The 12,716-nt window shown below is 36.7% G+C and overlaps 1 protein-coding gene across 5 annotated transcripts in view; it reads left to right on the forward strand.

Annotated features, from left to right (window-relative positions):
- Positions 1-12,716, forward strand: part of BTAF1 (B-TFIID TATA-box binding protein associated factor 1) — a 113,585-nt gene that overhangs the window by 36,468 nt on the left and 64,401 nt on the right. For all 5 annotated transcript variants that reach the window (XM_059662828.1, XM_059662830.1, XM_059662832.1 and 2 more), the window contains 3 exons: positions 1,994-2,130; positions 5,346-5,475; positions 5,755-5,823. In XM_059662828.1, the coding sequence (XP_059518811.1) occupies positions 1,994-2,130; positions 5,346-5,475; positions 5,755-5,823 (336 nt within the window). The remainder of the gene's footprint in view (positions 1-1,993; positions 2,131-5,345; positions 5,476-5,754; positions 5,824-12,716) is intronic.

Genomic DNA, 12,716 nt, shown 5'->3' on the forward strand with positions numbered 1-12,716 from the left:
AAGTTTTTAAAAAATACTGTCCTTAATTCTGTTCATTGCTAATGTCTTTATAAATTGGGTTTCTGGTGACAGATTTTAAAGAGATAGAAGTTCAACCTACCTTGTAGAGACTGGACTGTTAGATAAGAGCTGTGGTGGACCTTTTGAAGCCTCTTATGTTGAGAACTCCTAGTTGCACCAGTTGCTCTTTCCTTTGTTCTTTAGCAAAGGGGAAAAAAAAGTAAATGTTTGAGAGAGTGGGATACTAAGGGCTATCATAGTCAGATATGAATCTAAAATCTTTAGAACTGTGATTCATTTTTTAATTTGAGAAAGTAACAAACATGATAAAAAGGATTTAAACATTTAAAAAGGATATACAATATGAAGTAAAAGAAGTTTCTTTCCAATAAATGATAGCCATGTCCCCATGCTGCATAGGCAATCCTGTTGTAGTTATTTATGCATCCTTCTGAAATGTTCTCTGTGTAGACAAGTATGTGTGCCCTTTTAAGCCATGTTTACCTTTACTGACTTCATGTAACTGAAATATCAATATATATAGATTGATCACATTCTTTTGTAATAGCCTCAGGCTATTTTGTTAGTGGCTTTACCATACTTCTGTTCTGTATTGCCCCTTTTCTCTCTGTTCTTCCAATTTCCAATAGGTGCCTGTGCACTTCTTTTTTTTAATGCCCCAGACTCATTATAAGCTGTGGCTTTCTCCTCAGGAACATTAACATACAAGTGAAATACTACCTTTCAGGGGTTCAATACCCTTTCTTCTTGCCCTTGCAATATTCTTTCAGGGTTCTGTGAGCCCTGTTAGGATTTCCTGCTTTGCAATCATAAAACCATCTTCTCATTCCCTTGGCCTTGCCCTTTACTTGAGAATGGTCTATTTGCCTTTATAATAATTGTTCTCTTAACCATTAGAATTTGTCAACTTTATATTTTTAGGGTTAGGGGGTGTGTGATGATGAATTACCTTTGCAGACAAAGAACAATATTGCACATACCGGAAGGGAAAAGGAAAAGAGTATAAAGAGACAGAAAATATAGTGACAACCAATAAAGAGTGGAAAGAAATGAAGTAGAAAAAGGGGTAAATAAAAAAAAAATAGAATTAAAGGAGAACAAAAATATAGTACTGTGATCACAGTGTGGTAATTGGGCATGGCGTAAGAAAATGAATGGGCAGGTATATTAGAGAAAATGGTCAATATACAGAATAGTTGGACATGGGATGGGTAACAGCCAGTTTATGGTTTGAAAGATCCAAATTTGGTTGTCGTGGACGTTTGGGAGGAGTTACTGCTGCATTAGCTCATTACTGCTCCATTGCCTTATATGTGCACCAATGGTCCCAGGATCAAGACTGTAGCATGGGATCCATACCAGTGGCCTTAATTGGTTGTAGAATGGTAAATTTCATTTGAATCTTAATCAGTTAGTGGCAGAAAGGATCTTTAGGCTTGGGCTGAAAGCATTTCTAACTTCACAGTCTTTATAATGTCTCCCATGAATGGAGAAGAGATTCAAAAAACAGTAGGCAGTGAGTGCTTTAGAAGAAGAGTGATTATTGGGGTAAGTTGACTGTAGGATGCTGGACCAATCACTTCTGGCTATAATTTTTAAAATATTTTTCAGCAGATGATAATTATCAGTTTCTTGCATTGACATTCTTTATTCTTACAATTTTTGATTTGTATTATGGTTATTTTGAAATCTTATGTCTTTTTTGTGGGTTAGGATCATACATTTGTGTCACATCCATGACATAAGAAAAATTAAGAAACATGAGCATCTGTTAGGATTTGGAAGAACAGGGAAAAAGGAAGAGAGTGAAATTATGGTATAGCCATACAGTGGAATAGCACGAAGCTCTCAAAAAAAAATGTGGTCAATTTGTATATAGTGAAATTTATAGACATACTCCTCTTTTGAGGCTGAGACTATGGATATTTATTTTGACTTCTTTAGTTCAAACTCTGTTCTTTTATTCTTTTAGACTCTCCAGGCAGCTGAACTTATTGACTCAGAATTTCGAGCAGGAATGAGCAATAGACAAAAGAATAAAGCTAAAAGAATGGCCAAGTTATTTGCAAAACAGAGATCCAGGGATGCAGTGGAAACCAATGAGAAGAGGTAGAAATCTTTTTCTGCTATTCATTTAAAATAGTACTGCTATATAGCTTAAATCTGTGTCTGCTTGATCTCTAAAACATTTTGCTGACATTGTCTCTAGCTGTGGAGTACCATTTGAATTGTCTTGCTCAACTGTCAGAGTATTTACTATTATAGGGACTAGGACAACTTCCCAGAAAAATCTGCATGCAGATGTTTTCCTTACTAATTATGAACTCTGAACGAGGGCTGAAGGTCTTCCAAGGGGAGCACATTTCAGGCAGAGGCAACAGTATAAATGCCTTAATCATGGAGTATCCAAGAAATAGAAAGAAGGGCCGTATAGCCAGGATGAGTGGATGGAAATGGGAGTAGTAAAGAGTGAAGTCAGAAAGATGATGATGTAAGGCAGTGGTCGGCAAACTCATTAGCCAACAGAGCCAAATATCAACAGTACAACGATTGAAATTTGAGAGCCAAATTTTTTAAACTTAAACTATATAGGTAGGTACATTGTTATTAACTTAATTAGGGCACTCCTAAGGCTTAGGAAGAGCCATACTCAAGGGGCCAAAGAGCCGCATGTGGCTCGCGAGCCACTGTTTGCCGACCACGGGTATAAGGGCTACAAGTTAAGAAGAATGCATTAGTAAAATGAGAACTATTATAGTATTACATTGCCTGTTTCTTAGGCTGGAGGCTAAACCAAATAACAGGTAATAATTATGTCTTGTCTACCTAACTTGTTGTAGGAAAGAACTCTATGATTGAACTCATGATCCTCACATTTTTGTTTTTTCTTTTTTCTCTCATGTTCTTAATGAGTCAGTAAAAGTGGTATCTGTGCATGGGTTGGAGCAGCATTTCTCAAAGGGTGGTTTAAAACAACCCCCTTCAGAAGCACTTGAGGGACTTGTTAAAATGCAGGATCTTGGGCCCCATTCAGCTGTATTATATCAGAATTTTTAGTGGTATTCAAGAAGTGCTTGAGTAAATAATGAATTAAACACAAGAGCCTATAAAAATGTTTGTTGCAGATGGCAACCTTTTGACATTTTCCCCATCTATATAAAGCTAAAAAATAAGTGTTTACAGTGTTTATTTAACCCCTAGAGTGCCGGGAGTGCGATCGCACACCTCCTGTCTTTTGCCAAAAGTGCCGGGAGCGCTATTGCGCTCCTCCTGCAGTGTCACTATTAGATGCCAGTAGTTCACTCTTTATGTGGGAAAAAAAATTTAAAAACCTTAACTCAAAGTGCCTTGGCAATTTTAGCATAGTTCCTAGGATATTGGTTGGCACTCAAAGGGTTAAAAGCTAGGCACAGTAAAGGACAAATAATAAACATCTAGTTGGTATAAATTTTTATATGGGATTATTTTATTTTTTAAGTATAGAATCTTTATTGCTTGTAGTTAACAAGATTTTTTAAGTTAACAGTTCATTAGGATTGTATGGTAACTAGTAATTGTTTCGACTGGCTTTTATTTATATAAGCACTTTTACCCAAATATTTGAATATTGGAAATATTAGATCTTATTTTTCAGATTTGTGATTCATTCATTCCACGAATACTTACTAAATATCTTCTATGTGCCAGATACTGTACTTGGCACTCAACATACAGTAGTGAATAAAATAGTTAAAAGATTTCTGTTTTTTGGAGCTTACATTCTAGAGCAGGGGTCTGGCCTTGCCATGGCAACCACAGGTGGGACTCGAAATTCAATAAATCTAGGAACTTTTTTCATAGCAACATAAATTTATATTAAGTGAATTATGTCATAACTATCTGAATGGCCCTTGGCCAAAAAAAAAAAAGGTTCCCCACCCTTGTGCTAGAGGGACAGATGTGAAATAAATAAATCACATGTTAATAAGGATTAAGAAGGAAAAAAGTAAAATGTTTTGGGGTAGAGAGTTTAAAATTTAAATAGACAGATCAAGGAGGGATTCACAGAGTTGACTTTTCGGGATCTGAAAGAATCCTCACTTCTTTCCACATAGAGGGAATAGCAAGGGCAAATGCCTGGAAGTAGAAATGTGCCCAACTAATTCAAGGACTGTAAGGTGACCAATGTGGCTAGATTGGAGAGAATTAGAGTAAAAACAATAAGGAGTGAGATTAGAAAGGCTCAGATTTCATTCATCACCTTATAGAAAAATATAGTTGGCCAAAGAAATTACACTATTAAGATGGGGGCAGTATTTACAGAAAATGATGCTGTATATACCTTGACGGTGCTAATTTGTTCCTTTCCGTTAATTCAGAATAGTTTTACTTGTCTTCTCCTTTGTAATATTTTGTTATGAAGCCAGCCTCAATATTTTTGGTCCTTTAGTCATAAAATAACATTCCTCATATTTTTTGGAAACATTTTTATTGATCAGTTGTCTTATCTCTATGTTTTTCAAGAACTAATAAAATTATAGTGTGTCACTCAGTATATTTTCTCCTGAGTACAGAAGCCTAAAAAAGTTATGCTTGGCCAGATTTAGGTTGTTAGACCAAGGGAGTTTGAGAGGAGCTGGTTCTAGAAAGGCAAAAAACAAAGACTTGTTAAATTTGAAAGTAAAAATTAATTGGCTATTTTATATTCATCAATAAGGATATATTTTTGCTCAAAAATTTTAAGTACTTAATTTAAAATTTTTTTTTTATTTATTTCAGAGAGGAAGGGAGAGGGAGAGAGAGATAGAAACTTTAATGATGACAGAGAATCACTGATCGGCTGCCTTCTGCTTGCCCCCCATCGGGGATCGAACCCGCAACCCGGGCATGTGCCCTGACCGGGAATCAAACTGTGACCTTCTAATTCAGGGGTGGGCAAACTTTTTGATTCGAGGGCCACAGTGGGTTCTTAAACTGGACCGGAGGGCCGGAACAAAAGCATGGATGGAGTGTTTGTGTGAACTAATATAAATTCAGAGTAAACATCATTACATAAAAGGGTACGGTCTTTTTTTTTTTTTAAGTTTTATTCATTTCAAACGGGCCGGATTCAGCCCGCTGGCCATAGTTTGCCCAGGGCTGTTCTAAATCATAGGTCAATTCTCAACCACTGAGCCATACCGATTCAGTGGTTAAGTGGTTAATTTTTGTTATTTGATATATGAAATTATAAATAAATCATAAGAATATGACAAAACATTTGTTCAAATGATGGGTTTTCTTACATTTATTGTGGTTCACATTATCCTTATTCACGTTTCAAACAGTGATTTTATTTTTTTTAGCAATGATAGCACTGACGGAGAACCAGAAGAAAAGAAACGAAAAATACCAAATGTTGTTATTAATCAGTCTGCAAATGATTCCAAAGTCTTGATTGATAATGTTCCAGACAGTTCTTCCTTAATTGAAGAGGTACTATTGAAATGCCCTAAAGTGTCCTTTGAAATTATTTATAATTTTTTCATACTAATGTGTCAGTAGATAGTATTTAATAATCTGTCAAATGAAATAAATTATATTAAAAATCTTATTCCTTTACTTCATTAATAGCAATTTTAATTATTTAAACATGTTAAGACCTGACTATTATTATAATACTGCTACATAAATACACTTTATTAAATTACTTAAATTATTAGCATAAAATAGACCTTTTGAATTAGTAGTAATATTGTGTGTGTTTTTATTTAGACAAATGAATGGCCTTTGGAAAGCTTTTGTGAAGAACTTTGCAATGACCTTTTTAATCCTTCCTGGGAGGTATGATCTCTTTCTTTTTTTTTTTTTTTTTTAACCTATTTTATTTTATTTTTTTTAGGTATTACTTTTTTAATTGAATTTATTGGGGTGACATTGGTTAATAAAATTATATAGGTTTCAGGTATACAGTTCTATAATACATCATCGTATATTGTATTGTGTATTCATCACCCCAAGTCAAGTGTTTATTTAGGTTCTTTGCCCATTTTATATTGGATTAGTTTTTTTTTCTTTTTGGTGTTGAGTTTTTTAAGTTCTTTATAAATTTTACCCTCTTACCATACTGTTGTCTGTGTCTCAGAGTTGTTGTTTGCTTAATCCCTTCAACTTGTCCTGGACAGTTTGGCTCAGTGGGTAGAGCATTGGCCTGCGGAATGAAGGGTCTTGGGTTTGATTCCAGTCAAGGGCATGTACCTCAGTTGCAGGCTCGATCCCGGCCCCGGTTGGGATTTGTGCTGGAGGCAATCTATTGATATATTTCTCTGACATCGATGTTTCTCTCTGTGTTGCTCCCCCTCCCTTTCACTCTCTAAAAATCAATGGAAAAATATCCTCGGGTGAGTATTAACAAATTAAAAAAAAAAAAATCCCTTCTACTTGTCCACCCAGCCCCGCAAACCACCTCTTCTCTGATAGTCGTCAGTCTGTTCTCTGTATCTGAGCCTATTTCTATTTTATTTATTAGTTTATTTTATTCATTAGATTCTGCATATATGTAAGTGAAATCATATGGTACTTGTCTTTCTCTGACTAGCTTATTTCACTTAGCATAATATTCTCCAGTTCCATCCATACTGTTGTAAAAGGTAAGATTTTCTTCTTTTTTTATGGCTGAGTAGTATTCCATTGTGTATCACAGCTTTTTTATTCACTCATCTGCTAATGGGCACTTGGGCTGCTTCCAAATCTTGGCTATTGTAAAACAACACTGTGGTGAACATAGAGATGCATACAGTCTTTATAATTAGTGATTTGGGTTTCTTGGAATATAGTCCCAGAAGTGGAATTGCTGGGTCATAAGGCAGTCCCATTTTTAATTATTTGAGTTACCTCCATACTGCTTTCACAGTAGCTGCACCAGTCTGCATTTCTATCAGCAGTGCACGAGGGTTCCCTTTTTCTTCACATCCTAGCCAGCACTTGTTTGTTGATTTATTGATGATAGCCATTCTAACAGGTGTTAGGTGATATCTCATTATGGTTTTAATTTGCATTTCTCTGATGATTAGTGATGTTGAGCATCTTTTCATATGTCTATTCACCATCTGTATGTCCTCTTTGGAGAAGTGTGTGTTTAGGTTCTTTGCCCATTTTATATTGGATTAGTTCTTTTTTGGTGTTGAGGTTTTTTTAAGTTATTTATAAATTTTAGATATTAACCCCTTACCAGATTTATCATTGGTGAATATGTTCTCCCATTCAGTGGGTTGTCTTTTTGTTTTGTTGATGGTTTCCTTTGCTGTGCAAAAACTTTTTAAGTTTATGTAATCCCATTTGTGTTTTTTGTTTGTTTCCCTTACCCAAGGCAGTATATCAAGAAATATATTGCTGCATGAAACAACTGAGATTTTACCACCCATATTTCCTTCTAGGATTTTTATGGTTTTGAGTCTAACATTTAAGTCTCTAATTCATTTTTAGTTTATTCTTGCGTATGGTGTAAAAAGGTGGTATCGTTTCTTTCCTTTTTTTTTTTCACATTATCTGTCTAATTTTCCCAACACCATTTACTGAATAGACTACCTTTACCCCATTGTATGTTCTTGCCTCCTGTGTCAAATATTAATTAACCATAAAGGTTTGGGTTTATTTCTGGGCTCTCTATTCTGTCCCATTGATCTATATGTCTGTTTTTATGCCAGTACCATACTTTTTTTTTTCCATACTGTTTGGTTTTTAATCTGTATTGTTCTAAGTATTACATATGCCCCTCCTTCACCCCACCCCCCTTCACCACCTCCAGCCCGCCCTCTTGCCCCAGTCAGCTATTGTCTGTGTCCATGGGTTATGAATATATGCATGTAAGTTCTTTGGTTGATCACCTCCCATCCACCCATACCATACTGTTTTGATTACTATGGCCTTGTAGTATAGTTTGATATCAGGTAGCATGATTCCTCCAACTTTGTTCTTTCTCAAGATTGCTGTGGCTATTTGGGGTCTTTTGTGATTCCATGTAAACTTTTGGAATATTTTTCTAGTTCTATAAAATATGCCACTGGTATCTTGATAGGAATTGCTTTGAATCTATAGATTGCTTTGGTTAGTATGGACATTTTAATGATGTTAATTCTTGCTATCCATGGACATGGTATATGCTTCCACATATATAGCTTCAATTTCTTTCTTTAATGTCTGCTAATTTTCCGAATACATGTCTTTTACATCCTTGGTAAAATTTATTCCTAGGTATTTTTAAAACTTTTTATGCAGTTGTAAATGGGATTGTTTTCTTAGTTTCCCTTTCTGGTAGTTCATTATTTGTGTATAAAAATGCACCTGATTTCTGTAGATTTATTTTATATCCTCTACTTGACTGAATTCATTTATCAGTTCCAGTAGTTTTTGGTGGAATCTTTAGGTTCTCTCTATATAATATCATGTCACCTGCAAATACTAACAATTTTACTTCTTCCTTTCCAATTTGCATGCTTGTTATTTCTTCTTGTCTGATTGCTGTGGCTAGGACTTCCAGTACTAACTATTGAATAAGAGTGATGAAAACAGACATACCTGCCTTGTTCCCAATCTTAAGGAAAATGCTTATAGTTTTTGCCCATTGAGTATGATGTTGCTGTGGGTTTGTCATATATGGCTTTTATTATGTTGAGGTATGCTTCCTCTGTTCCCATTTTGCTGAGAGTTTTTATCATAAATGGGTGCTGGCTTTTATCAAATGCTCTCTCTGCATCTATTGATATGATCATATGGTTTTTTGTCCTTCAATTTGTTTATGTGGTATATATATCACATTTATTGATGTGTGGATATTGTACCAACTTTGCATCTCCGTAATAAATCCCATTTGATCATGGTGCATGAACTTTTTAATGTATTGCTGGACCTGGTCTGCTAATGTTTTGTTAAAGATTTTAGCATCTATGTTCATTAGGGATATTGGCCTATAATTTTTTTTCTTTGTAGTGTCTATACCTAGTTTTTGAAAACATTGGCTTTGTAAGATGAGCTTGGGAGTCTTCCCTCCTCTTGAACTTTTTGGAATAGTTTGAGAGGGATAGTTGTTAGTTCTTCTTTGAGTGTTTGGTAAAATTCACCTGTGAAGCCATCCAGTCTAGGACTTTTGTTTGTCGGGAATTTTTTATTACTGCTTCTATTTCATTAGTTGTAATCTGATTATTTAGATTTTGTGATTCTTCCTGATTCAGTTTTGGAAGAATGTATGTTTCTAGAAATTTATCCATTTCTTCTAGATTGTCCAGTTGTATTTCTTTGGTGTCAGTCATTACTTCTCTTTTCTTCCTATTTTATTTATCTGTGTTCTCTCTTATTCTTTGTTTTTTTTTTTTAATATATTTTATTGATTTTTTACAAAGAGGAAGGGAGAGAGATAGAGAGTTAGAAACATCGATGAGAGAGAAACATCGATCAGCTGCCTCCTGCACATCTCCCACTGGGGATATGCCCGCAACCCAGGTACATGCCCTTGACCGGAATCGAACCTGGGACCTTTCAGTCCGCAGGCCGACGCTCTATCCACTGAGCCAAACCGGTTTCGGCTTCTCTCTTATTCTTGATTTATTCTGGTTAAAGGTTTGTCAGTCTTGTTTGTCTTTAAAAAAAACCCACAAAAAACACACCCAGCTCTTGGTTTCATTGCTCTTTTGTACTTTTTTAGATTATTTTATTTACTTCTGCTCTGATCTTTATTCTTTCCTTCTACATACTTTGGGCTTTGTTGTTATTTTTCTAGTTCCTTTAAATTTAAAGTTAGATTATTTATTTGAGTTTTTTCTTATTTCCTGAGGTAGGCCTGTAATGCTATGAATTTCTGTTTTAGGACTGCTTTCACTGTGTCCCATAGATTTTGGGTTGTTGTGTTCTCATTTTCATTTATTTTAAGGTATCTTTTGATTTTTTCCTTGTTCTCATTGTTTAGTAACCTGTTATTTAGCATCCATGTCTTTGTCTGTTTTTCATTTTTTTTCTTGTGATTGATTTCTAGTTTTACACCATTACGGTCAGAAGATGCTTGATACGATTTCACTCATCTTAAATTTTTTTTCAGTTAAATCTTTATTGTTCAGATTATTACAGTTGTTCCTCTTTTCCCCCCCATAGCTCCCCTCCACCCATTTCCCTCCCCCTCCGCCCTCACCCCCCCCCCACTGTCCTCATCCATAGGTGCACGATTTTTGTTCAGTCTCTTCCCGCATCCCCCACACCCCTTTCCCCCCCAAGAATAGTCAGTCCATTCCCTTTCCATGCCCCTGATTCTATTATAATCACCAGTTTATTCTGTTCATCAGATTATTTATTCACTTGATTTTTAGATTTATTTGTTGATAGATGTGTATTTGTTGTTCATAGTTTGTATCTTTACCTTTTTCTTCTTCTTCCTCTTCTTAAAGGATACCTTTCAGCATTTCATATAATACTGGTTTAGTGGTGATGAACTCCTTTATCTTTTCCTTATCTGTGAAGCTCTTTATCTGATCTTCAATTATGAATGATAGCTTTGCTGGATAAAGTAATCTTGGTTGTAGGTTCTTGGTATTCATCACTTTGAATGTTTCTTGCCATTCCCTTCTGGCCTGCAAAGTTTCTGTTGAGAAATCAGCTGACAGTCATATGGGTACTCCCTTGTAGGTAACTGAGTTTCTTTCTCTTGCTGCTTTTAAGATTCTCTCTTTGTCTTTTGCTCTTGGCATTTTAATTATGATGTGTCTTGGTGTGGTCCTCTTTGGATTCCTTTTGTTTGGGGTTCTCTGCACTTCCTGGACTTGTAAGTCTATTTCTTTCACCAGGTGGGGGAAGTTTTCTGTCATTATTTCTTCAAATAGGTTTTCAATATCTTGCTCTCTTCTTCTGGCACCCCTATAATTTGGATGTTGGTACACTTGAATCTGTCCCAGGGGCTCCTTACACTATCTTCGTATTTTTGGATTCTTTTTTCATTTTGCTTTTCCGGTTGGTGTTTTTTGCCTCTTCATATTTCAAATCTTTGACTTGATTCTTGCGATCCTCTGGTCTGCTGTTGGGAGTCTCTATAATATTCTTTATTTTAGTCAGTGTATGCTTAATTTCTAGTTGATCCTTTATCACAACCTTGAGGGTCTCATTAGATTTCTTGAGGGTCTCATTAAGTTTATCGGCGGTTTCTAGAAAATTCTTGAAAAACCTTAAAAGTGTGGTTTTGAACTCTATATCCAGTAGTTTGCTTTCCTCCATTTCTGTCATTTGTGTCCTGTTTCTTTGTCTCCGCATTTTTTTATGCTTTGCTGTATCGATAGAGTGGCTTTCTGTGCTAGGTGTCCTATAGGGCCCAGTGGCTCAGCCTCCCCAATTACCTGAGGTAGACACTCTTGGTGCACACCCTTGTGGGCTTTGTGCACAGTCTTGTTGTAGTTAAGCCTTAATTGTTGTAGGTAACACTGGGAGGGATTGACCTCCAGGCCAATTGGCTGTGAGAATCAGCTGTGTCTGCAATGGGAGAACTTCTGTGCTGGAGACACCCCTCTGGGGCAAGACTTGCTTCAATGGGGCTTTGGTGCTCACTGAATCTGCCCCCTGAGTGTGTCCTTTATGGATCCGAGGAGCTGCAATCTGGATGGTCCCACTCTGCACACTGGCTCCTGGATCTCTAAGGAGGTGGTAATCTAGCCTTTGCCTGAGGCTACCCAGCAGGAGCCAGCTTTGACACAATGCAAGTTGCCCTGGGGCCTTGGACCAACTGCAGTTTGTTAGGTAATTATCAGATTGCAAAGGGCCAGGCCTTTCATATGCAAAAGCCTCCGAGCATGGCTTGGGCGGGGCGGGGTCACAGGGGATCAACAGAGCGGAGCGAGCAGTTATGGCTGCTCTCAGTCCTGCCCTTTGAGGCCCTGCTTCTCAGTGTCCTGGCAATCTCTGCAAGCACATCCGAGAGAAAGCTGCCCTTGAGTTCCGACCGATGCCAGACAGTCCAGTTTCTCCCATATGAGTCTGGGTCCCAAGAGACTTGCCAAGAACTGGAGCTCAGAGCTTGAGACTCCCTCCCTATTGAAAAAGACAACCGTGTCCTCAGCCGCCAGCCCTCTCTGCATGCGCCTCTTTACCTCTGTATTTTACTCCCGTTCCACACCTCCTCTGAGTCTCGGTATGCTTTTCTCTTTCCTTCTAGTTGTAGAATTTCCACTCAGTCAGCCTTTTTGTGGTTCTGGATGATGTCCGTTCTGTCTTTTAGTTGTATTTTTGAAGTTGTTGTGGGAGGCAGCAATTTTCCGTGTTTACCTATGCTGCCATCTTGGTTTCTCTCCTCACTCATCTTAAATTTACTGAGACTTGTTTTGTGTCCTAATTTGTGGTCTGTCCTAGAAAATGTTCCATGTGCATTTAAAAAGAATGTATATTCTGTTGTTTGGGGGTGAAATGCTTTGAAGATATCAATTATATCCATCTGATTTAGTGTGTCATTTAAGGCTGCTGTTTATTTTTTATGGTTTCTGCGTCCTTTTCATGCTTTTGTAGTTCTTAGTAAGTTTCTTGAGCATCCTTATAACACCCCCCGTTTTTTTTACTCTATATCTGATAAATTGCTTGCATCCATTTCATTTAGCTTTTTAATTTTTCTTGAGATATCACCTGTTTTTTCATTTGGGGTCTGTTTCTTTGTCTCCCAATTTTGGCTGCCTCTATGTGTGTGTTTCTGTGTATTAGGTAGTATATAGCCTTAT

Source organism: Myotis daubentonii, chromosome 13, assembly GCF_963259705.1.
Source record: "Myotis daubentonii chromosome 13, mMyoDau2.1, whole genome shotgun sequence".
NCBI lineage: Eukaryota > Metazoa > Chordata > Mammalia > Chiroptera > Vespertilionidae > Myotis > Myotis daubentonii.